Here is a 27,076-nt window from a genome sequence, read left to right on the forward strand (position 1 = left end):
GGTTACTTTCATATGTAAATATACAAGTTTGCTTAACTAAGAAGTTTTTGAGAACCCACTACTACTATCTTTGCATCCATTGCAATTGTCCATATGGTTGAGTGTATTTACTTTCTAGAAAAGAGAATTTTTGTCATAAAATGATTAATATTAAGGATGACCGAGAAGGAGGATACTGCACTACACTTCTGTTGGGCAATACAAGAATCAAACATCCCCAGACAACGACTACCCTAAATTACCTCACTGAAAATGAGAACTTATGAAACTTGCCACACCACAGCCAGCAGCACAGATCATCCCTAGGCTTTAACACTCACAGCTCTCACCTCTAGGCCATAATGACTTGAGATATTGAAATGAAATGTGTTTTTACTGACCAAGGGATGAATACACTTGACACAGACTTTTAAAATTGCAAGTTTATCTGCCTGGCACTGAAACAGCACTGTAGCTGCCAGGTTGACAGCATTTTCCGGGCTCCGGCATTTCTGTAAAATGGATATGACTATCAGTACTTTTGGAAGGCTTGAAAAGCAGTTTGCATCTTTCTGATTATCTGGACAAGCAACCCAAAAGCCCAGAATTTTGACATACCAGTTTTTGTAAAACAACAGAATCAGTTATTTTCGAAGGCATAGACTATATGTACTGCTAGGCACAGAACAATGGATCCATAACAAGAATGTGTTCTGTAAGTGTTAATTCATTAAACAATGGGATCATAGAATCATAGAATGGTTTGAATTGGAAGGAACCTTAAAGTTCATCTAGTTCTAAGTCCCCTGCCATGGGCAGGGGTAGCTTCCACTAGACCAGGCTGCTCAAAGCCCCGTCCAGCCTGGCCTTGAACACTGCCAGCGATGGGGCAGCCACAACTTCCCTGGGCAACCTGTGCCAGGGCCTCACCACCCACACAGTGAAGAATTTCTTCCAAACGGCTAATCTAAATCTCCCCTCTTTCAGCTTAAAGCCATTCCCCCTTATCACTACATGCCCTTGGCAAAAATCCTCTCCAGATTTCTTATAGCCCCCCTTTAGGCATTGGAAGGCTGCTCTGAGGTCCCCCTGGAGCCTTCTCTTCTCCAGGCTGAATAATGTGAGCACTCTCAGCCTGTCTTCACGGAAGTGCTCCAGCCCTCTGATCATCTTTGTGGCCTCTTCTGGATGCACTCCAACAGGTTCATGTCTTTCCTATTGCGGGGGTCCCAGAGCCGAACACAGTGCTCCAGGTGAAGACTCAGTCAACTGAATAGTTTTCTAAAAATAAACGAATGTGGACTCCTGCAGAGATGAAAAGTCTAACATAGCTGTCCTCAGACATGGTGTGTAACATGGAGCCCAGCTAACACCGTAAGACATCTGGTTGGTGATGGGTGGTTCCTGCTGCTCCTTGCCCTGAGGTGCTGCCCGCATTTGTGGCTTGTAACGGAGTGATTTGCTCCTTGCTAGCAGCTGTTCTCATCACCTTGCAGATGCGCACCGTGACCTGAAGGAGGGGTTGAAGTGCAATCAGCAGTAGCACCAGAAATATCCGGGGTGCTCCCTCATTTCAGCTGTGGCCCAAGCCAATCCCACTGAACATTTGATGGTTGCAAATGTCAAGTTACAGATTCTGTAGATTTTAGAGGTTTGTCCAGCTGGAGTTTGTTGGTTCACCTACTTACTATCCTTCATGTACCTGACTCCACTCTTACGCATACTCTGGAAATATAAAGGATAAATCTGTTATTCTATCAATATTGCCCAGTCTTACATTGGTGTCCTCCTATTTATCATTAACCTTAATGTGTGAATTAACTGAAAATGCATGCTCACTCCTGCACTAAATTCGAAAGTATTTAATGAAGGAAGAAATACAGCAAGGACGTTATACTATTTAAATTACCACTACTTACTATTTCAATTGTTCTTTGTTTTTCTTTACATTAAGTTATCATCATGCATTTCCCAAGCAAGCATTTGTTCTAGTTCCTATGGAAACATGTGCACAGATACAATGCACACAACCAAGGGTAAAAGCTCTGAGGTGGTTCAAAATAAAGCAGTTAAAAATACATACTAAATACTAGAAAAATAATCTAGATTCTAAGTAAGTCAGTAGTGAAAGAATTACAGTGGAGGCAAGATTCCTCCTTCTTTTTTTCTGCTCAAAAAACATAGATGAATAATCAGACACAAGAAACTCATATATATATATATATCTATATATACCCATATCACCCTCTGCTTTTACATTCCCCTAGCAAAATGTACAAAATAGTCTTCATTTACAGTTGAAATCTCCATGGACTGTTGCAGAATGCTTTGTTCAAGCTAAGAGATTGTCTTTAAATAATAGATAGTGTACAGTATACTAAAAGGGAAGTCTTGGCTGTGGAATATTTCTCACAGCAGCAAGAAGTTACCTGCCTGAAAATACCATGTGGAATGCAACATGTAAGGTTTATCCAGATATGGCGCAGCCAAAACGTGAGAAAATGGCATCATCTAAATGACATGTGTAAACTAATTACATTTTTTTATTAATAGAGCTTAGCTTACTAAAGGTGTGAATCAAATAACTTAAAAAAAATCCTCTTGAGTTTCTGTACCACTTGAATAAAACATTTTAGTCTATCTTCAGAAAATTCATTTCTTACTGCAGGTTTGTCTCTAATTTCCTCTTCCTGCACAAGTTTAATTATGACTTTAAACTCAGACTAACTTTCCTGGCAATAAGCATAAAGACAATAGTCAAGATGCCATTTTCACACAAGCAAGCAGCTCATTTATTTTTCATTAAGAAAAAGGGTAAATCACTGAAATTATAAGTTCCTCCAGTGTCTTCCCACAATTCATCCCAAAAGCACAAGACAGAATTTTTTTCCCTGAAATTCAGTGGGCAAGAGCCAATTCAATCACTTTAGCACAAAGAATTATTATCAGATATTCTCCAGAATGTTAGTAGGTGAGTGCAGTAGCCATCTATACGTGGTACAGCTTTGAAATGTTCCTGTGTAGGTAAAAACCTGAGTAGCCAGAACCAGCTGCCTGGCACTGCACATAGCTCAGCAGATGATGCCTACTCTGCTCTGCATCATATATCGAAATGATACTTGATCATTTTGATCAAGTCAGAGTTATCCACTTGCTCATTTTTGTTTTCACAAAGTTGAGGGAGAGTTTAGGAGAGATCTCTTTCATTCCAACAAACTGTGTGAGCTTTCAGATACCAAAAGGTGCAGAGCTGCAATCATTACCTTCCATCCATGATTTTGGATTCTGACTGTAGAAATATGTACATATATATAAGTAATGGTTTAAATGGGACTTCAGGAGAATAGGTTAAGCATTCAGAAATAATCTGTATGGAAAGCAAAAGATGTTGTTTGCAGAAAGTACTAGCACTGTTCTTGAACAGAGAAAGGTGTCTGAACAGTATTATATCATTTATTGGACAATTTCTACCTGTTTGGATAACTACGTACATATATATGTATATATGTGTGTAGATGTATATGTTTATGTATGGATATGTATTTGTATATAAACGCATGCTGTTTCAAACGTAAGTATATACAGACTCCTTTCAGTTTTGAGCTGATTTCCAGACTGATAACTAAAAAGGAGTTTTTAAAAGCTAGTTTGCTACTACCTCATAAATTTCTGGTTTGTAAGTATAATTCATGTTAAGCATTTCACCATTGATTCTGAATATTCAGCTATAAGAAAGAATTTTTGTTCAGTGAGGGTGAGTGAAACACTATCACATGTTTCCTAAAGAGGCAGTAGATTCCCAGTCCCTGGAAACATTCAAGGTCAGGCTCTGAGCAGCCTGGTCTGGTTGAAGATGTCCTTGCTCATTGCAGGGTCGGTTGGACTGGATAACCTTTAAAGGTCCCTTCTAACCCAAACTGGTCTATGATTCTGTGATTCTATGATTCTATTAATATTATATTCCATATCCTATATATATATATATATACATACACACCTGTATATACATAAAAGACAACTTCAAATAGGAATATAATTATAATCATATAATTTTCCTTAAACTGCAGATCATACCTTCATTCAAGATTTTTCAGTTTACTACTGTAACAAAGTATATCCTTAATAAAATTGAATTCTTACTCTGTTTAGAGGGGATATATTGTTTATTGAGAGTTCCTGAACATTTCTGAGGTACACGCATTGCATCCCTAATCCCAAATACTCAGTATGCATTTTTAACTAGCTGATTTGATTCAAGTTTCTACTTATCTAATTTAATATTGATTTTTTTTTTAGTCTACACCTTCCACCTCCTTGGACTTCCTGTTTAAATTAAACCCACTTTTAAATGGATGCCATCTCAACCCTCAGTTGCCAGCACCTTAGCCTTTTCACTTAAATTGCATCTACTGTTAAATCAGTCTTACTCCAGCATCCAGCATCCCTCTCCTGAGCTTTCCACTTGACATCACATACAGACCTAAGTGGTGCCCATTCCTTTCCCTACCTTTCACCAAGCTTCTCTATTAAAATGAAACCACTTTACAAATCCATTTTCCGCTTCCCGTACCAGTCATCTTACTTCTTCATTTCTAAATGGCAACAGCTTCTTGTCTGGTTTTATTGTGGAGCTTGAAAAGAAACTTTCCGGACTCCCACTCTTCTAAGTAAATGCCATCTCCACTGCATCTTAATTTGCATGCAGATGGGTAATTCTAATTTATGGGCCTCAGCTTAAGTAATATCCATTTCATAGTTATTGTTACTTGTGTGATAATTTCCCAATTAGCACATCATGTCTAAGAGCTTTGTCTGAAAATCTCTGTTTGAAAATCTCAGCTCTAAATCTCATAAATCTAAAGGCAACTAGCATGTTCCAGCAAGAAAAGTTATCAGTTTTGTTTAGAAAAGAAAGGAATAATAATGTTGATTACAGATAAAATCAAAGCAAGAGAAAGATCCTTGCAAATAAAGTATCCCAAGGATTTCTTAGAAGAACCGCAGTCAAAAAATTAGAGAAAGAAGATATTAAAATATTAAAACTAATTTAAGGAGGATTTTAATCTATATGTAGTTCTCTTTACAGTGTCTCTGTTGTCATCACACCTTCAACCCTTCTTCAAGTAACTTTTCTAAATTCCTCTGATTTGTAAACCTGGACTTGTTGTCTATATGTTGTACTTTTCAGATTTTCTAATTGCACTATTTCAATAGCCCTACTGATTTTAGGATATAAGAGAATCGAGATTTGTAACAGGAGGTGTTATCTTACTAAATTGGGTGATATAGCTGACACGGTTTTGAAGCCAAATAGAATGTATTACCTGTTCCTAGAAAACCTATTTTTCAAAAAGGCTATATCATATGTATTGTCTGTGTTCCTGATGTGCTTTCTTAGCTCTAGACCAAAACAATTCTTTCTCTTACCAGTGCTCTGTGGTCTGGGTCAAAGCTGGACTCAGTATGTACTTCATTTGACATTCTTTTGCCTTGAATTAGTAAATATACAGTTGGTTTTGTTAGCTGAAATTTAATATCAGTACATCTGTGCTTTTCTCAATATTACAGGTTAGATGCAGAAAAACCAAGTAATACTGTGTGAGTCTCACCATTTTTATGATGACTCTTATTCCTTGGCATCAATTGCTACTCATTTTCTTTTCCTCCTTAATCATGACAGTGTGTTATTTCGAAGGACTGAAATTCAAGAGTTACAAGGTTTTCATAAAAGTGTAATTTTTATTTCATCTTTCTTCAGGGAGAGGAATTTTTATGGATGAGGTCACTATTGCATTATCTTTCTTTATCATTAGTAGATTGATTCACTGGTGGCTTCAAAGTGAGTATTAATCCTGTTACAGACTGTTCCTCTTTTGCACATTCATCTTTCTCTAATATGAAATGATACCAACTTTCTAACAATGAGAAAACCATTTTCCTAGCTATCATGTTTTCTGACAGGCATGATATTTCTTTTCACTCCATCGTCTATAAGAAGACCACTGGCCACTGTAAGCTCCAATTTTATAATGCTTTACATTCTTAGCTCTATTCTCAAAGGTGAGAACATAATCATATCATATTTTGGGGTTTTGAGGAGACGATTTGAGTTGGTGACAGAGAAAGTAGTGCCAAAAGAAATGTTAAGAAATCAGCAAGATGACTTGAAGGTGAAGATAGAGCAGCAAAAAATCAATAACAATATGAGGTGCAGTAGGTTTCCCCATCTGCAGAGAAACATCCTCAGAGACAAACAGGTATTCATTGATGCACTTAGCTGTGATTAAGTAGAAGACTTAGTAGAAATATCCACAATGGCTCTGAAATAGTGGATAATCAGATATTCTGGAGCAGATGGAGGGTACTATAGAGGGACTTACTATAGAAGGGCAGAGAAGAGATCCAGAGCAGCCCTGTGGAGAAGGACTTGGGGCTGTTGATCGATGAGAAAATGAGCATGAGCCTGCTTCAGTGTGCTGCATCAAAAAGAGCGTGACCAGCAGCTCGAAGGAGGTGATTCTGCCCCTCTATTCTGCTTTCATGAAACCTTACCTGGAGTATTGTGTGCAGTTCTGGTGTCCTCAACATAAAAAGGACATGGAAGTGTTGGAACAAGTTCAGGGAAGGGTCATGAGCATGATCAGGGGACTGGAGCACCTCCCATATGAAGATAGGCTGAGAAAGCTGGGGCTGTTCAGCCTGGAGAAGAGAAGGCTTCATGGAGACCTCATAGCAGCCTTACAGTATCTGAAGGGGACCTATAAGGTTGCTGGAGAGGGACTCTTCATTAGGGACTGTAGTGATAGGACAAGGGGTAACACGTTAAAACTTAAACAGGGGAAGTTTAGGTTGGATATAAGGAAGAAGTTCTTTACTGTAAGGGTGGTGAGGCACTGGAATAGGTTGCTGTCCTGGGTTCAGCAGTAGCAGTCGTGTTTCTCCTTCGTGGTAGCTGGTGCAGTGCTGTGTTTTGACTTCCAGCCTGGGAACAGTGCTGGTGATACCAATGTTTTCGGTTGTTGCTAAGTGATGTTTACCCTGACCAAGGACTCTGTGAGGCTCATGCTCTGCCAGGGAGGAGGGGAAGCCGGGAGGAAGCAGAGACAGGACACCTGACCCAGGCTAGCCAAGGAGGTATTCCATACCACAGCACATCATGCCCGGGGCGGGGGGTAACTGGGAGTTACCCGGAAGGACAGGGGCTTCCGGGTGGGACTCGTTTCTTGGCCGGTGGTATCGTATTCTCTTCCCTTGTTATTTTCCCTTATCATTGTTGTCGTTGGTGGTAGCGGTGGTGATTTGTGTTGTACATTGGTTGCTGGACTGTTCTTGTCTCAACCCATGGCAGTTGCACTCTTTAGATCCTCCTCCCCGTTCCTCAGGGAGTGGGGAAGGGGAGAGCCCCGGTGGGGGGGGGGGGGGGCTCGATTGTTGTCAGCCCGGCACCACTCACTGGGAGTGAGTGAACAAGTTGCCTGACTGGGTTTAAACCACGACAGTTGCCCAAGGAAGTTGTGAATGCTCCATCCCTGGCAGTGTTCAAGGCCAGGCTGGACACAGCCTTGGGTGGCATTGTTTAGTGTGAGGTGTCCCTGCCCATGGCAGGGGGGTTGGAACTAGATGATCTTAAGGTCCTTTCCAACCCTAACTATTCTATGACTCTGTGATTCTATGACTTGATATTGCATTTACTGGGGCCAAAGATGACTGCAGTGACACTGGTCAGCAGAAGAGTTATTTTACTGGCTTCCCCATCTTAAAAAACTAAAGACAAGAACAAACAGAAGAGCTTGCTAGCTTGTGCTCGTCCACAGAGATGAAAGATTGAAAGGATAAGACTGAGAATCCGTTGATCACAGAAGGAGTTTATCCGTTTCTGTTTCTGATCTGTAGACTTGAATTCAGAGAAGCCTAGTGGGACCACGGACTTCCTTGCTAGGAAGAAGAATGTGGGATTTTCTGTTGTGATGTGGAGAGGAAGGCTCCAGCAGTGCTGGAGGCAACACTGTCTGGTTAGCAGAGGAAAAAAGGTATTTTGGAGTTTAAAGAAGGTGAAACCGTGTAAGATGAGTGGTAGAAAGCCTTGGGGTCTGCTTCCACAAGCACTGAAGAAGGCCACTGCGAGGCAGGGTGTATCTGTGAGCACAGTGTAGTTGCAGAGGAGAGAAGGCATACAGTGCCCCACACTGAGGAGCAAATGTCATGTGGTGAAGCAGGATTTCTACACAGGATGTCACTGATGGATGTGGGGGCAGGATGATGAATGGGAAGGAGGATGGAGAAATGGAAATGGCCTCATCTGAAATGGAAAACAATGTTACGTAGTCTTAATGTCTTTGATATCACAAAGTGGAACATATCACCAGATCAGTATTCTTCTGGAAAAGCTGATACCTGACCTCTCAGGCTACTGGAAGTACCTGTTTTAGCATGAGTATCAAGTTCAAGGTGTCAGGTCTGCCAAGGCAAACATTTCTGTACCTGGATCCAAGCCAAGTCAGCTACTGATAAAGGAAGGAAGGGCTATGGAAGAAGCAGGCTCTCCTGACTGACAGCAAAAGATGATAACGGGCAGAGGTGTTAAGTAGGTTTTAAAGCAAAGACTTGAAAATAAGGCTATAAAGGAAAGACAAGAAAAACTGAAACATGGGCTGAATGTGACAGAGCTTTAGTTTCCAGATCTTTGAAGTGGATGTGCACACGCCCCTTTGTAGAAAATTCCCAAAGAAAACCCCAACACAGAGCTCAAAAAACGCAGCACCAATTCGATAATACACTAGCACATTTCTTCAATAGAAAGCTCAAAGTTACTGGATTATAAAGAATAGAAATGAGAAGTTTATGGCATTTCCTCCATTGTTGTCTGTGTCCATGTGATTGGAGAGCCATGCTTCCCATTTGAGCCTTAGCGAAGTTTCTGGCTTCTTGAATTGCAGCAGAGTCTGCTTGGCCTCCTAAGTCATTAGCAGTGCCTTTTCTCCAGCATCTCTAAGACCTGCCTGGTCTGCTGCTCCCCATTGCAGCCTCTACTTGAGGAGCAGGTTGGCAGCTTATTGCCTTGCTGGCTGTGTCCTGTTCTGTGCCATGGACACAGACACACTCTCCTGAGCATCCTTGGCTCAATCCTGTTCACTCTTCATAAAACAAGTGAAGATAGAAACACATGAAGCAAATATCATGTCACAGAGGATCACAGCAGCAAAGTTCAGGAATAGTCTTCCATCCCTAGGAAGATGGGAACAAAAATCCAGAATCACTCAACGATAAGAAGAATCCCTCCAGTCATATAACGTACTATTTAAAATAAATCTAAAATTCTGTTGTGAATGGATACTGTGAACTTTATTCTATGCAGAGAAATCCTTTCCTCCAAACATTACAAGTGTTTGATCAAACACATGGCTACATGTCATGTGTTTGATCTAGTAAATACTTTGCTTTAGGAAGTTTGCCTTTAATTATCCAAAGGAGTTGAACAGGGTCTACATTATGTAAGTGGAACGTAATTTCACATACTAAGGCCTCTGTGACTTGTAGCATAAGTGTTGTCACAAAAATAAATTACTGGATCATATTGACAAATAACTGAAGGAAAAAAAAATTGGTATGGATACAAAGAGCACTAGGCCAGAAATGGAGTTCCATGAAACTCAACTGATGGAAAAAGAAAACAACTTGAAGCAACTATACACAGAACTTGCAGCTTAGCAGTGAACTGTAAGTTAAATAGATCAATTTCATTCGGTCCTAGAATCTGCACAAAGCATTTTTAAAAGAACTCTGTAGTTTATGGCATCAAACTCAGCAGAAATATAAAGGCACGCTAATACATAACATGTATCCCAGAATCAGAATACCAGAAAAGATCAAAGCATAACTTCGAAAAGCAGATTCAGAGTTCTGTCTCTTCTGAAGCCAACTTGGACACATTTATCATGAAGATCATGTGTTTGGAGGTGTGACTGAAGCTGTAACAGCCTTCTGTACAACAGTCTTCATTCTTGACTACTTGAGCTGCCATTTTAGTGGATCGACCAGGTAATCTATAATATGAATCTATATTATGAAAATCTATAATATGAATCTATATTATGAAAACTCAGTGGCATTGTTTGTCTCTTGGGATTGTATGCATGTAATTGATAACTGTAGTTTCTTCACATTTAATACCTTTTTTTGCATGGATTATATTTCCTTTGTAACCTGAATTTGTACATAAGCAGTGTAGTAACTTTAATGGTAAGAAAAAAGGGAATCCCAGAGCATTCTGCACCAAAAGGGGTTAGGTAGGAAAGGTTGCCACAGAGGGAAAAATCAGTAATTAGTGAAAACCACTGAGCTAAGATTTTTCACCTTTCTAATCTTCTGACTGTATAAAAGTGATGTAGGAGGCTGTAATTGGAATTGTTTGCAATTTACTTTGGTCATATGCAGAAAGGGGGCTACTCTTCACTGTATTTGAAATCTTATTCTGGAACTAGCAGTAGCACCTTTAAATACCAGCCAGAAAAAAAAAGCTTTCTTTGTTTGAAGTATTTTTAAATACAACTTTCATATTATGTGTGGTGACTTTACTCTTCTAGGGACTTTCACTTAAAAGTCATTAAGGGTGATGGAGAAATGCTTACTTTAAGAAAAAAAAAAACAATCAGGCAGCCTGTCATTTAACTTCAATGGTGGGATGGTATGACTGCAAATAGCTTTCAAAGGCATGGCAGAGACTATATTTTGAAAAGGTGCTTTTGCCTGGCCAGAGCCTTGGGTGACATGGTTTAGTGTGAGGTGTCCCTTGCCCATGGCAGGGGGGTTGGAACTTGATGGTCCTTTCCAAGGTCCTTTCCAACCCTAACTATTCTATGATTCTATGATTCTATATTTGGAACATCTGAGGGGTCTGGGTTGAGAAGGTTTGAGCCATTTTCACTTCCTAACATCATACCTCGTTTGTCTTACTGCACAGCCATACCCTTGGAGAATAAAAATCCCTGTGTATCTGATATTGGTATCTTGGATGTCATAACACCAATAAAATGAGGAGAGACTTCGGTAGTAAAGATCGCAGTTAAGATTTCCATACTAGTGCCCTTTCTAAGACAACCTGTAAGATGATGCTTTTTTCAGCACAGTACTGCAGAGAAGTGTGGTACTTACATGCTGCAATGTTGGGCAGTTTTATAAGTGATGCTGTGTCTCGGTAGGTGAAGACTAAGAAGAAAATCTGGTGCAAAAACCTTAATAATTACTGTGGAACCCTGAAATATTCCTCTTTTAGCTTCCAGTAATAAAAGTTTATGCAAAAGATTGTCTCAGTAATTTTCTACCACTTTATCCAGTTTTAACCTGATTACTGTCTGCTAGTACTTTACAGAGACACAGCAGCAATCACAGTGCCACATATGATTACTGATGTCTCTTCTCCCTTTCTTAATTGTCTTGCACACATTTTCCCTCCTTTAGTCCTCTGCATAAATGAGAAGCTATTCCTGGGATCCTACAAAGGAAGGTGTGATACTTCAGCCCCATGACTCAAGGTTTAGGTGCTCAGACTTGGTATGAAGAGGGCAAAACAGAGAGTATTGGACCCAGAATGGATCAGCCTGACTGGTTCAGTGATGGGTGTAAGAACAGTGAGTCTCTTGAGAATGAAAGGCAGCTGGGAAAGTAGACACCCTGAAAAAAAAACTAACCATGCTTGTCTGGAAAGTTTATATAAGCTACAAGTGCAAACACTGGAAAATCTGAAATGTAGACTTTATGCATCTAGCGCTGACTTGCCATCAATCCTCCATTTTTGCTTCCTCTTTCTTGTTGACTTTGGCTTCTTTTCTTACTACCTGTCACTTATGTAACCTGGTTACACTCTCCCCAGTTATATACCTTTTCTTAATGTCTGTGACTGCATTAATATATTACCATTCAAAGAAATCTCAGGACAAGGAAAATAATTCAATGCAAAATAGTATTTAGAACTTAAAATCTATGGTACATAAAAACACACATTCAGTCAGCTGCTAGCCTGCCCCTCTCTTGAAAGGGGACATCTGGAGGTGACAGCCATTCAAGCCACCGGTTTGGGGGCTTGCTTACACTTATAAAAAGGGGAGGCATTAAAAGTATTCCAGGCCAAGAGGCTACTAAGAATTGTGCTATCCGCATACGGCCACTCTGTTAATACCTGCACCTCCAGACACGGTTAGAATTTGCCGACTTTGAAAAGGAGAAATTAGTGATATACCAATGGGCTGACAGGCTCTGGCAGCTGTTTGCACAGGGCCTGCCAGCAGGTCAGTGGGATATTGCCAGAGAAGCTGAATTCCAGATGAGAGGATGGGAAAGGAGACAGACAGCATTTTTTCAGAGCTCCAGTTCTTCTGCGCTAACTTCAAAGGAGAGCAAATTTTAACTGGCATATGGGCAAACGCACTGGATTAATAATGGTAAATCAAACCTACATGTCATCTGTCAAGACAGGAATAGCAAAATTGCTGGCGATGGTAGATAACGCTTTCCTCAGCCAGCAGCATATTGCACTTTTCTCACTCAGGCAGATTATGACAACTGTGCCTCTGATATGGCCCGTGAGTGAATGAGCATCATTTTAATGGACTACCCACAGTGGACAGCCAGCGCAGATTTGCACTTCCAAGCCCAGCAGGTAGTGAACTCTAAAGAAACATTTCACACTGGCCATTAAGCATCCAGCATGACCACAAAACTGAGGTGACACAAGCAGAGAGCAATTCCCTGGGACTATGGATCATGTTTTGCAGCCAGCTGCAGATAAAATAACTGGCTTCTGCTGTAACCTGCTGATACCCAGGGGGTGCTAAAAAATCCTCTCCCTAGGATTTTAAGTTTCTCTCTGCATGACTGTAGTTAATGACTGGACTCCGTGGGGTGTTCCTTGTTTAGTGACTGAATATCCCTACTGCTAACAACTCGTGGGGTTTTTTTGGTTTGGAGGGGGGAGGGGAAAGATTGGGTTTGCTTTTGTTTTAATTTAATGCATAGAATTCTAGAACTGTATAGATTTTTTTGTTGCTGTTGAACTTTCTTCCAGGCAGATGAACTTTCTGAAATTAATTATTTTAGTCCCATGAATTTATAGTACAAATTATCTATAGTCCATTAACCAGGCCAGAAATTAACAAAATCAATTATTTTATATCATCCTTAAACTGTTTTCCACTTGGGAAACACATACAAACGTCACTGTTGTTTACTTTGGGCTAATTAAAGGGGGATGTATGGAAAAAGTTCACTCAATGTAAAGTTTTTAAGTATTTTATCAAAGTTGAATGTCTGAGATCTCTGTTTGAACTGAAACTTTGGTAGTAATAAAAATTCAAATTTCTGTATCTAAGGGCTATTTGTGGTCTTAGTCCTGAAAGTCTACTAGATAAAAGTGCTGAAAATACCTGGTAAAAACAAACTGAATTTTTAAAACTAATAGTAACTTATAATTCTAATAACTGATGACCGATCTTCATATTAAAGAGCTATCAGCCATAAAATAGAGTGTATAATGAAAAATGGCACATTCCATTGTCTTGTGTGATAGAGCAGCTTTTTGCCTTGAGAATTAGCTTCACATGAATTTTAATGCAAAATTCAACTTTAATACTATATAACGCATCCTGGATTGTCGAAGAGAAAGCCTCAGCTAAACAGATTTTAGCAGTTCATCTCAAAAGTTGCTGGATGGTGCTGTTAAATATATATTCTTTATCAGACAAAGATACATCTATGATGTTGTCAATCATTAACATATATTGACGTCATTTCTTTCTCCAAAAGATTTGCTGGTAGAAGGACTAGTTACTTTAAACTCCCTCCCGGCTTACAGTAGCAGATGATGTTTGTGATTGCTGAGAGGAATGATGTGTGGTTCTGAAGTGGTGAATTAGCTCAAAAACATACCTTCTAAATCCTTCTATCACATGTCCTCAGTAAAAAACAATAAAAAATAAACCCCTTCAAAAAGCAGGGAAAACTAAAATAAATAAATAAAAAAAAATTATACCTATGGACATGATTTTTTCTAAAAAGTTAATCAGTATCTATGCCTTACATTAGACATAATTTAAATAGATCAATTTTTATCTGCAAATACACTTCTTTGTAAGGGTTCTATCCCGTTAGTGCTTAAGTTAATTTTGATGTATGTTATTTTATTTAGTGATAGCATTCTAAAGGAGAGCTGCAACATAAAGGAAATACAGTAGAAAGAGGAGGCGCAGATAGGCTAGGGCTGGCACTTGGGATGGGCTAGCTCCTCAGCATTATGTCCCACTCAGTTTTATGTAAACAGTCTTGTGGCTAAGGTGATGCTGTATGATTGCGGTACATCAAGTTCCATTTTCAGCCAAGTTACCCCTTTCTTGGACTCAAGACAAGAGGCAACTGAAATCAACAGGGACAGATTTCAGTGGGTATTTCATCAGCCCTTCAATCTCTAAGCTTTTTTTCTCCATCCCCTCATCACGGATAAGTACTCTTTCTTTCTGTGTTTACCTAGTGCATACATTGCCTAGGAAAGGGTTGATTGTTATTGGGTGCTCATATGACAGTCAACACAATGAGGATCTAAATTCTGCTCAGGACTTTTATATATAAGCCTATATATAAACAAATTAAGGCAGTTGCTTTCCATGTGACCAAAGAATCTTAATGTGTCGTGAATTTCTCAGGTCTGCAAAAAGCCCTTCTAAATCACCAGAAAAATAACCTCCTCCATGAACATGCTTTTAAGATTTCTAGGATAGTTTCAACATGCGGCTTCTTGAAGCTGCTTGAAATCTTACCAAAAATAGTAAGCCACAAGACTCAGACTAAAATGTCTTATTTCAAAATCATTATTCCCATACAAAGGAACTAAAATCTTCTCAAGAGCAGATATCTCTGACAGAAATCTTGAGAGAAAGTGGAAGGATTCTGAAACAGCTTCCTGTCCCCACGACTCATCCAGAGATGAAGCAGATGCAGCTTTTTCACATTCGGTTCTCAACACTTTATTTGTAACTCAGTGGATACACCTTTGGGGTTTTTTGGTGCATTATATTCCTGAGAGTCTATTGAGTTGAAAGAATTTAGGTGAAATTAGGCTCATGAGCTAAGCTGTTTCCACTGCCTAAATTTCTTCAAAACCACTTCTGAATTATGAAATACTACATGAGAGTATATGCTGAGATTGCCTTGGAGAGAAGCAGCTACGTTACCCCACCGTGGTTTCTGTTTACGTATTCTGCAGATCTGTGAATGCCTCTTTCGTACAGACTCTGGCAAGAGTTTGTGTCTGGTCAGTCACCAGCCAGCCTGTCTTGCCAGATACAGGGCTAAATGAACCTCAAGGGAGGCAGAGCACAGAGCCTCCTGTAAGCAGCTTCCACAGCATTGTTACCCACTTGGTTTATTTCTTGTAGGCAAACCTGTGCATGCACTTACTATCTTTTTTAACATAATTTGTCCATATTTCTTTTTAAGTTGACATATTTTCATTTCCATTTGTTCATTTCTGGAACTGTTGTATTTTCAGTTGATTTCATAGGCGGACTTGACACATACTCCTACCGACAGCCCCCCCAGGAACATGTTGAGTTAAAGCCCGTAAAGCCTGTAGGTAAGGTTCTGGTCCTACAGACCACATTAATCCTTCTAACTGGACTGAAAGCTAACCTTCTCCTGAAATAATTTTTGGCATCAAGTTACTAATAATTTAATTACATTTTAATTAGAATTTAATTAAAAATTAATCCACATAAAACATGCAAGTAAGGACACTTTTATCATCGATGACATATCCACTAATGCAAGGATTAGTAGATATCACCATGTCTGCCGTGTTGTGCCTTGGCTTAACGCAAGGAGAGGCTCTAAGTGAAGGATGGAATTGATTTCCTGCTGACTTTTTAGCAAGAGAAGAGCTGGTTTATGGCTGCTGCTGCTGCATAAACCTTAATGGGATTAACCCATTTATGGAAAAGCAGAAGCTTTTACATTTGTCTAGCTACTGAAAGAAAAATGTTTGCTGAAAACCTGTTAGTCAGCTTAAAGTCTATCTATCTGTAGAGTTCCACTGCAAGTTCATTATCTCTTTGTAATCACATATTTGCTATCACCATGAAAATCACGTTTTCATAGGCTCTTCCCACTCTGCTACCTAATGTATAAGTTCGTATGCATATATATTCTTTTTATTTGTAATAAATTAAGATAATGGGGAAACATTACTAGAACATATATTTTGCAGAAGCCCAGGTAACTTCAAGTAGATGATATTTCTAAATGTCAAAACAGAAGATGTTAATTTGTAAAGTCTTCTTAGATGCTTCTAAGTTGTTGCCCTGATGTTTTCTGTCTTTAAATTTACCTTCAGGCCTTTCAAGTATCTTAAATGCAACATGAAACCCATGTGCAGCTAATTGACTGAAACTGATTTAATGACTTACTGTATTTTACTTACCAGTTAATGGAATTAAAATGAGTTTGAGGGTTTTTTCCTGGTGTATGCATGTGTACACGTGCTGGGAGATTTAATTTAAAGTGGACTATTGCTAACAAGATGTTTTGAGTTGGTGCTATACACCTGAACATTGCTTGTGACTTTATTCATTTTTTCATGGTTTTTAAATGTATTTTATTCAAGCTGCAGCTTTCAGTATGTAGAAATAAACATGGACAAAAATGTACTGAAGTTTAGTGAGTTAATATTGTAAGATTATGGGGGACCAAAAAGGAGAAAAGCCCTCTCAGTATGATGATGTATGTTAGAACAGGAAGAAATATCACATTATGACAACAAAATGAAGTAATGAAGAGTATGACATGGCATTAAGTACACCCTCTATATTGGAATCTGCGTTTTCAGTATTATTCCTTTAAATGCTAGTTTTGCTGCATTTTCTGTGGAATGATGACAGCAAAATGGGGTTTTGACCATTCTGAATAAGCTTCTGGACTGAAAAAAGTAAAATAGGTACCCAGGATGTAGAATGCCATAGCTACAACACTTACACATCTTCATAAAAAGATTTTAATGTCTAAACCTGCATTCAGGTTAATTTTATGTATTAAATGAATAAATGTTTAGTACTTTATTAGTAAACCTAATATAATTAAAGGAGAGGGGAAAAGGAATTTTCACAAAATACTTAGAAAAATTCCTACAAAATGTGTTCATTTATTTTGCAGCAGAAAAATCACAGAATGTGAGAATTTGTTTTTTTAATGGCATTTTGGTGAAGTAGCTCAAAGGATTCGGAGATGTTGGGGGGCTTTCAATACTGGAGAATAAATGGCATCTTCCCATTAACCACATATGGGTATTGTACAGATGGGAGGACCCTCTCTGGCCTCTTTATGCAGTCTGAAGTATAAAATTGGAAGATAAATTATACTGAGTTTTCTTCTTTATTGATGTTTTGGTCCTATGCACTGAAAGATACAGAGAGGATCTGGACCTAAGCAGGGAAGAAAAATACTATCAGTGATCAAAGTCTGAATTAAAAGCCAAATTGCTGGGAACAATTTGAATGGTCAGTGGATTGAGCCAGAAGTTTACAGATGCTTATGTCTCTCCAGCACATCAGCCTTCTAAGACTTCTTGTGATAAGTTAATTGCTGTCTGTATCAGTTATATACAGTCTGAGAATCCATAATATCCCTATAAAATGTGACTTCTGGAATCCAAGCTGTGAAAAACTCCATTTCTGCTCTCTTAAAGTTGAATATGAGTAATGCTTGCTAAACACAATCAAAGCTTTAATAAAGGTTGCAGATCTTTTGCCATCCTCACCACTTTCCTCATGGGAAAAATTAGCTTGATGTTATTTATAGATGAAAGCTTGGCTATATTTACCCTTTTTTTTCACCCCTCTTATTTCCCTTATTTAATTAATAAATTAACTAAACATAGCCCATTGGAAATACAAGGCTCTGTGGCCTCATCCATACTATGCAGAAGACAGTCTTGTTTTCTCAAGTATCCATATTCAGTATAATGTCTGCTTAGTACTCCCGTAATTATTAATGATTAGCAAGTCTAAGATTAGTTTGCCTTTTCACCCCTGAGAAGAGTTTAAACTTAAACTTGTTCCATGGCAAACATCTTTAATGCAAATATGAAATGATCATAGCTTGTCTGTTTGCTCTTCATTCTGCCTATAACTCCATTAGGCTACTGGACAAGGAGAAGAAGAATCTTTGCCCCAAAAAGTGCAGCTTCAGTTAAGTTGTGTGTAAGGCAGGAGACAACAGGGGGAGTAGAAAAAAAATCATCATATTCTCTCTGAGACTAAAGCACATGGGCTATAAAGAGGACTGCTGTGTTTTCATCTCTTTCAAGCACAATATCAACAGCCAAGTCACTTGGTAATGTTTAGAATTGCCTCATGTATTGCCCCATGGAAGAGAGAGGAGTGTGGGGTTTAGAATTAAAAAATAAGAAGTTGCATTTTGTCTTGCATTAGGGTTTTTTATCATTATTATTAATGGTTTACATGTGCATTATTATTCCTGTTTGGATGAGTATGTCTGACCCAGTGCTACTGTAGCTTTGAGCAACCTTGTTTGGACAGACTCTGAATGGTTAATTCCAATTAGGGATGTTCCTAGGATTTCCAGGAACATTGCTAACTTATGCTCATGGAACTGATTCAGTGTCTGAGAAACTGTCAGTGGAGAGGTCACCTCTCTGTGATGGGTCTGTGTGGCCCTGTCCTGTTTGCATCTTCTCCTGAGACTCTACCCAGTGTAAAATTGCTATGAAAGACCACTGTAGATTTTCCAAGATTACACAAGTGAACATGGTTTACGGGGGATCGAGAGAGAACACATAGATTTAACAGATGTGTGATTATGGTGCGGATTATCAACACTGTCATCATCTTAAAAAAAAAAAAATCTGTTATTACGTGAACTTCAGACATGTTTCAGCACCTGTGGGATTTTTCCCCAGAAGTTTTTTGCCTGTACAGTATGCATGATACAAAGCTACTACTTTGTACCCAGCCATTCTTTCTTGTCCTTATATGTGGGTCTTGTAGCTGAAAACATTAGTGACCAGAGGTCATTGATCCACTTGTTCATTAGTTACTAACCTTTCAGCTGATGTGAATTTTCAACTCACAAATAGGAAGACAAAAAGAAAACACTAATTTTTAAGTAATTCATATATTCTGGTTTTTTAGGTCGAAGTAAGTAATGAAGTGGACTCAAGACTTCTGCTGCTGCAGCTGAAGAAACAGATTTTAGAAGAGAAGACCAACCTTGTGGCTCATCGTTCTGGAAGAAACCCACCATCCGTTCCTCACGGCATGTGGACTGTTCTTCCCACAGGCTCAGTGTCATTATCAGCGTTGTTATTTCGTAGATCCTTGTAGATGATCTTGAATTTTTGAATAATTTACTTATATGGACACTTGTAAATTGTAAATTTTTTCTTTTTTAATTTTAATATTTTTACTACATTCAGTGTTAAGGCATGAAAGCAAAACCACCTGTGAAAACTAGGAGAAGGGTGCATCTTTCTCAGAAAAAGTCAGTATTTTTTGACTGATAGAATCATACTGTGCCTGGTCAAGATTTTGTTGGTAAACAGTAACTTTGACTCCAAAATGAGCAGCAGGAGTCAAACCCTAACAGTGTACAAGAAGTCATTTCAATGCTGTATTTAGAATTCTCAATGTCCAGTCCTTGCATTGTTTGAACTGCTGTATGCTGCAGGAATTGATCTATGACCCTTCTTACCCAGATGTTCAAGCACTAATGTACTCACCTAATTGTTGCAATTCTTATATGATTCCTTCTCCATTCCTAATCTCTTTTGCCCTGAGCCCACCATCAGTAGCTGTCTCTGATTTGAAGAGATGTAGGACAACCACTCTACGGATGTCAGTCTCTAGGAATCCTTACATCCAGGGCTCTTTAGATGTCTGTGATTTGCACATTTTTAAACTCTTTTCCTCCTTTCTCCCAGGAAGAAGCCAAGCATGAATGTACAGTACGAGGCACCATTTGAAGCCTTAGAAGTCTCTGGGGACTAATTTTGCTCTTAATTTGACAGTAAACAAGCAAACCTGAAAATGTGTGTAAAAATCTGTAAAATTATTTGTAAATACTTCTAGACAAAGAACATGTATGTAACTGTGGTATTTTGTTTTCTATCCTGTCACCACTAGCATAAAGTGATACACAAAGCTATTTTCTCTGGGGAACTGGCAGTCTTTTAAACAGAACCTTTGGTTTCTTCTTAATTACTCTATGAAGTGCTGTGCACAGTTGTATGCCCCAGAGAGTTGCATCTCTCCACAGAGCCTACGTGCCTCAGCATTCAGCAGAAGCTTCAGGGGTTTGGGGCTGGTTTTGGTTTTGCAGTTTCTCATTTTATGGTTTCTTTGGTGGGATTGTCAATAAGGACATTCCTTCTGGCATGTGTATCTCTATATCTCTGTCACAAGTTGAACAGAGGTCCACTAAGTTACTTCGTAAATGCCCTAAGCAGTCTTCAGCTGGTAATTTCTGGCCCAACAACATTAGATCTTAAATTTGCAGTCTTCTCTTGAATCAGCTGTATTCAAGATGAAAGCTAAAAAGCTTGTCTTGATTCTTTCCCTTCTAAAGTCGATTTGTGTTATCAATATGAACCTAATGGGGTGCAAATAAATACAATGGAGGTAGTGTCTGTCATTTTTAGGTAGCAAGGCTCTTGTGGTGCATCCGCCTGTTTCCCAGCTAGTTAAATCAAAGACCTCACTGTCTTTGGAGAAACCACAACCTGAACGTAGGTTAATGTTCCCTGAAACAGAGTATAAAGTAAGCATTAAGACAAAGTCAACAGAAACAACAACTGAATAAAACCTTTTTTAGTATTCCTAGAACCGAATATACCTCAAACGGGATGTCTTTGTGTGTGAAGTCAAACTGTGCCAAAAAGAGGGATGCTTTGTATGAAGATAGTGCCATCTTCCTTGTGTGTTTGTGTATTCGCTCCTACACTCTTTTCCCCTAGATTCTAGAATACTGCAAAGTTCCAGGTTTGTCCCATCTTGAAAAGCTCATCTTAGCACTAAAACCTTAGCACTAAAGACCAAACCTAATATAAATAATACCATTTTTGAGGCATCATAAGGAAGACAGAGTGTGAATTGTTTATTGCTGTAATATTTTAATAAGTGAACACATTTTTATATACTTCTGTAATGTTTTACTTCTGCTTATCATAACTGATTATTTCATTTCTTTACATGATGCCTAAAACACTGATGATGTCTACCTAGCCAGTACATGCAGCCTTCTTGTTTGTGATGGCTCTGGAACTTCAGAGACAGGGATAACTGAGCACTGTTCAGCATCTGGCAGTTTCCAGAAGCTGCCTTGCTTCAGCTTTCTCAAGTGCAGAGAGAGCCTGGGACACGGGCATCTAACACATTGATTCCCGTCATTGATCACACATTGATCAATATGGTTCCCATCTGGGTTTTACATTTCATCATAAATTTCCCTGCAATAATTATTATGGGCTAGCAGATTAAAAGCCTCCAGCTGAACCCAGTGCTACCCTCAGGACCAGACAGGAGGAAAAGGAAGGAGGAGCTTTCTCCAAGGAGGAGCATCCCTGGAAGAACTTTGGGTGCACTTAATTTTCTACCAAGACAGGCACTTTTGCTGGACCCTGTTTTACGAATCTGCCTCAATGTCTCTAAACCCTGCCTTTCTGTGTGTACTTCATGTTTTCAAGTTGCTAACCAAAAGCTGTGCACATGCCACAAAAACTCAGCAAAGACAGAATCTGACTTCTCTTCTGTCTGAAATATCGATTGCTCTAGCTGAGGAACACAAACCAGAATATCCCAAATAACACTTCAAATCTCAGAATCATTACCAATTCAGAGAGTCTGCCATCTGTCTCACTTAATGAACAGAACGATCCTGATTGAGAGGTATTTGTCTTCATTAGAACAAGCCAAAATGCATACTGCAATGGTGAAGGAAACTGTCGTTCTTTTCTAAATTGAAATACAAAAAATAGCACCAATCAATCTGTACATGTTGGGGGTGAAAGTCTAGAGAATAATAAATGGGTTTGAATGTTAATTGCTGTGTCTGCCAATATAGTAAAATGTATTGGCAAACAATTTTGTAGGAAACTTAAGCAATAATTCCTTCTTTTCTGTAACACATACTTTCACTAAGCTGTTAGGTGAGTCCCAGACCAGCCAGCTACATAGGAAATAAGTGTTGATTTTCTGAATAAACTTAGATAGTTTTCTTAAGCTTAACTGTAACATGTAATTTCAGGAAATTACTAGGTTTGCACTGCAGAACAGAACTTGCTGACAATCTTAAAACCTCAGAGCAGATATCAGTTGGTATAAACTGTTCTGGTATTTCTGACATTAATAAGTGACACTTAGAACAGCTGAAGATCTGTCTTTCAAACTTTTAGACTTTTCCTTTCCCCGAGTCTCTGCTTATCTCAAGTTTTACAGAGAATCAGATTTGCAACATTACTTTAACTGACAGCAAGACTGGGGATGTGCCTGCAGAAATAATGGCACTGCATGTTCAGTAAGGATCGAGCCAGGTAGCGCCACTGTTGTAAAAAGGCATCTCATGTCTTCAGGACCTGAAAACAGAAACTATACTGAGAAATAAACACATTTCTGCCTGGTACAGTGACATAGAGTGATTGCATATTAGAGCTTTGGGTGATCCTGAAGGAATCATTGGCTGGACTGACATCCTCAGATCTTCCTTATCCATACAGATTTTTTACATAAAAATTTGAAACAAATAAATTTTTTGAAATTCGACTGTGATCTGAAGGAACTTTTTAAAATGAAACAGTTCATGGCCTGGATTTGCTAAAGGGGTTCTTTTAGTGGCAGGATATGACATTAACTACTATAGATAGTTTAGTGCATGGCAGGGGGCTGGAACTAGATGATCTCAAGGTCCTTTCCAACCCTAGCTATTCTATGATTCTATGAAAAAACTTTCAATAGAACTTTACCAGTTTAAACCATGGGAATTATGCCTGGTTTTATTTAACAACTGCTTGCCTTCAGTAGTGCAAAAGATGGCATTAAGAACCTGGTTTTTACCATATATTAATAAGGATATTAGAACTTGAAGGTAGGGGTATGGTTGCTGGTCAGCATGGGACAATACTACCTTGTTTAAATCCTGAGAACATATAATTTGGTCACTCAAAAGCCTTGTTGTCCTGTCCCCAAAGTGGTGTATTTTAGCCAAAAGAAACCATGGTGGTTGATCTCTATCAGATAAACAACATGGAGTTCTGGCTGTCTTTGCTCACAGCTGCCATGCTGGGCTCTACTCCATGTCTGGATCTTGAGTTTCACCTCTCCACATGGATGTCCACAGCTCAGGTGGTGTCGTAACACCGTTGTCACCTCCAAGTGCCACATTGGCAGGTGCAGCCTTTTTCCAACACCAACTGCAATGTGCTTCTCTGCAGCTGGCTTCCTGCCTGTCTTTTACATGGGAGTTACCTGGTTGAAAAAAGCCAACCCAGCAATCTATCAAGTTCCTTTAACAGACTTTGACAGAGGCAAACAAAAACTGACATCCCAAACTAATTGGCTTGCCTCCTTCCAGTATCAGCTTCATCTGGTTTAATTATAATGAATTACAACCTAGCAGCACTTTTGTACACTGAAGAAATTTCAAGTTGGGAAAATGTTGCTTCCATGGTTTTTTTTGCAAACAAACTCAGCTCTTAGCTGCTATGCTCAGTGTTTGGACAGAAACTTGTTCTTTAGTGCCTCTCACATTGATGGGTCCCTGCCTGCCAGATTGGCACTTTTACAGCTGGGGGGCTGGGTTGCACCCTGAGGTCATGTCAGAGGTTTGATGGGTTAGAGCTGCATAAGGTGGAGGATGCCCTCATCAATATAACCTTAAAGAAATAGTCTCTCCTCTCTGTCCCTACAAGCATAACTGTGGATCAGCCTGAAACAGCCATTAATTTGCAGAGGGTCATAAGCGAACTAATATACACATTATGGACAATCGGGGAATTCAGATCTGTGAAAATAGGCACATAAAGAAGATATTTCATATCAAGATTACTGCTGCAGGGTTTGCCCCTTAGAGTTATGTCTGCATTGCATGCTGATGGTGTGCTCACAGGATGGATGTGAGAGCAGCCCCGATGACCTGGAAATAGCAGCACTCCGCTTCGCTGTAAGGGACACAAGGCTGTTCAGGACCCTCAATAATTATTTAGCAGCCACAGGCACAGATCTAGCCTGTCCTGCTTGCAATTTTCCCCAGGTTGATAAGCAACTGCTGATAAATGATGGTTTCTCACCGCAGTTTCCATTTCCTTCACACAAGTCATAGTTCAAATGTTTCTCTTTGATTTTAGATGAATTAAACATCTGGGTTTAATTCCTGCCTCCATATGAGTACCTACTGGTCAGTCATATAACACAGTCCTGGATGGGAAAGCTTTGGGGAACAGCTGCTCTTGCATGGTCTGTTTTCTTACCAGCAAAAGACTCTGAGTGTACTGACTGAACAGTAACCATGCATAAATCGTACCAGGAAGGCAAAAAAAAAGGAGTCTTCATATTTTCCTTATCCCTCTAGGACCTCGTATCATTTTTTTAAGCTTGCTGTCCCGGTTTCCTATTTATTCCACACCAGCCATATGCAACCATAGTTTCAAAACACCTTAAGTGAGTGCCAAGCAGACTTGCTGAAGCTGAATTATGAGTTGGCTGAATGTGATTCCAAAAGTAACGCAATTTCTCTTTTTCCACAACAATATCTTCTGCCCAACTAGTACAGCATCATATACAAGGATGTGTTACAACATTCCCTAGGATGTAACATACTTGGAATGACAACCATGTTACATGTGAGCAAACAAATCAGCTCCCCATGTTGGCCCATACTATTCAATAAAATGTCATGAGTGTGTACTTAACCTGCTTTATCTGTGTATCCAGAACCAGGGTAGCAAGCATGTAGAAAGTCCCAAGTGCTGGGGCAAATACAAGCCAACAACTTGTTTAAGCAGCCACGGTCTGATGATAGTAATCCACACTGCAATGTGTTTTTTTTTCTTAGCAAATAAAGCCACCTGACTTAGAGGTGGCAGCCAGATCCTCAGGTGTGTGATAATCGGTAACCTTCTATGCCACTCTTAATATATATATATATTCAAAGTCATGTTTTGTTTTCTAAAGGTCTTACAATTCAGGTAAGTCTGTTTTCCCTGAAGTTTAGAGAAGGCTGTATGTAGACTGCTATAGGGAGTGTCCCTTGGAGTGTTTGAAGACCAGAATAACACCTATGGAGACCACTCTCTGCCCATGGGAGCACCCAAGGACGCATCCTAGTGCCTGGGTGGCAGCTCTGGAGGAAACCCAGAGGAGCCCAGAGCTCTGAGGGGAGCAGGAGGGTCTGGCTGCCACAGACGCTGGGCTCTGCAACCTGCAGCAGTCTGCTGGAAAACAGCCCAGGGAGATCTCATTGAGGACCTCTCCTGCTTTGCTCGGGACCTCAATTTAATTGCATTTAAACCCAGGCCTTGGCCTTGGTGCTTGCCTGATCTGTGCTGTGCCCAAAACCCCAATGCCACTTTTCTGTAAACGAAGCCTGAAGAGGCTAACCCTGTGAAGTAAGAAAGACTTGGGGAAATAAATATATCAGACCTACAAAAGGCAGCATGCTGAAAGCAAAACTAGGTGATAGAAAGCAAACAACAAGAAAAAGGTAAAAGAAAAAGAACTGTGATTTTAACATCATACTTTAGTAGTCTCAAAATGACAGTTTTGATTTCCTAGCATGAAAAGCACCACAACACACACACACAAATATGTATCTTTGTCATTGCTTTTGTAAAAGGGTAGGGTTTCTAAAAACTCAACTAGTTTTACAGCCTGTCGTTCACCATTAAAATCTAATACACCAAGAAACATTCTGTACATACAAAGGAGTATTAAGTGAAAGGTTTGACTGCTGTTCTGCTGTGCATATTATGCCACCTCATGGCTAGTGGCAGAAATACCACCACACACTTAAGAGTCAAAAATACATTAGAGGAAAAAGAGTAGTTCATTTCATTTACTGGTACATATTGCTGAAATGTCACAAGTCCCACTGGGATCAATCACCGCAGAGTGCTGAGATCAAGTCTGTGAATTATACGTAAGTACTAAGCACTGCAAAATATATCGCCTTTTAACAGTTGAATTTGATGGTTTACTGCAAATATATTACTAACAAAACATATAAGCCAAAGCTAACCTGGTACTACCCTATAAACTGTGGAGCTCTATTTCCGTGCTTAAGGTTTCAGTAGGCTGCCATTATCTGGAAGCACACAGTGTTTTCTATTCCAAGAAGTAGTCTCTTTGCCTCTTCCACTTCAGTAAGAAGAAATATTATTTCTTTTTAGCTGGATAACTAACATGGAATTCCATGGCAGGGGGGTTGGAACTAGATGACCTTAAGGTCCTTTCCAACCCAAACCATTCTATGATTAGGATAAATTATACAATTAATTAGAAACAGCCCCTGAGTATCTAAGGAAATCTAGATAAAACAAAAACATACTTAAAGCAAAACCATTTATTAATTTGGCACACACATGCTATTTCGAGAAGTGGAAATGAGGAATCAAAAAGTTAGGTCTTTGGGATTTTTCCTGTGACCTGGTTAACCCACAGACAAGGTAACCCACCCAGGAACCATGAGAAATGACCACTCATAGTTTAAAACTCCTCATCTAAAAGGTACTACAGTCTTTCATCATGACAGAGGGGAGGACATTGGTAGGTTAACTTTGCAGAAGTGAATGTGAAAGTCAGGCACCATTTGCATTTTGAATATTTATATTATTTTCTTAATATAGTTGTTTGAAAAAAGAAGTGTTATGCACTGACTTTGATGCAATCTAGTTCAGAGATAATAACATACTTTTGTTTCCTATGTCTAGAAAGGCTATGGATGGGTTCTCTCCCTCTTAACCAGGGAATGCACTTGTTGGAGCAGTAATCTGCAGTCCAAAATTACTGATGCATTTAGGGATCATCCTTATTTCTCTGACTTGCCAGAAAGTTCA

At 39.3% G+C, this 27,076-nt stretch overlaps 1 protein-coding gene across 5 annotated transcripts in view; it reads left to right on the top strand.

Moving 5' to 3' along the window:
* The window catches only part of NKAIN3 (sodium/potassium transporting ATPase interacting 3), a 353,633-nt gene extending 333,455 nt beyond the window's left edge, over window positions 1-20,178 (top strand). For 2 of the 5 annotated variants that reach the window (XM_057426133.1, XM_057426132.1), the window contains 2 exons: window positions 15,515-15,594; window positions 19,167-20,178. In XM_057426133.1, coding sequence (XP_057282116.1) covers window positions 15,515-15,594; window positions 19,167-19,358 — 272 coding nt within the window. In that variant the 3' untranslated portion in view covers window positions 19,359-20,178. Of the gene's footprint in view, window positions 1-7,872; window positions 8,010-15,514; window positions 15,599-19,166 lie in introns of all 5 variants that reach the window. The other 3 variants (XR_008974503.1, XM_057426134.1, XM_057426135.1) reach the window with 3 other exon arrangements.
* The last annotated feature ends 6,898 nt before the right edge of the window (window positions 20,179-27,076 follow it).

This window comes from Pezoporus wallicus, unplaced genomic scaffold (genome assembly GCF_028554395.1).
Source record: "Pezoporus wallicus isolate ANWC-B61680 ecotype Strahan unplaced genomic scaffold, APGP_CSIRO_Pwel_v1 contig_4131, whole genome shotgun sequence".
Classification (NCBI taxonomy): Eukaryota; Metazoa; Chordata; class Aves; order Psittaciformes; family Psittacidae; genus Pezoporus; species Pezoporus wallicus.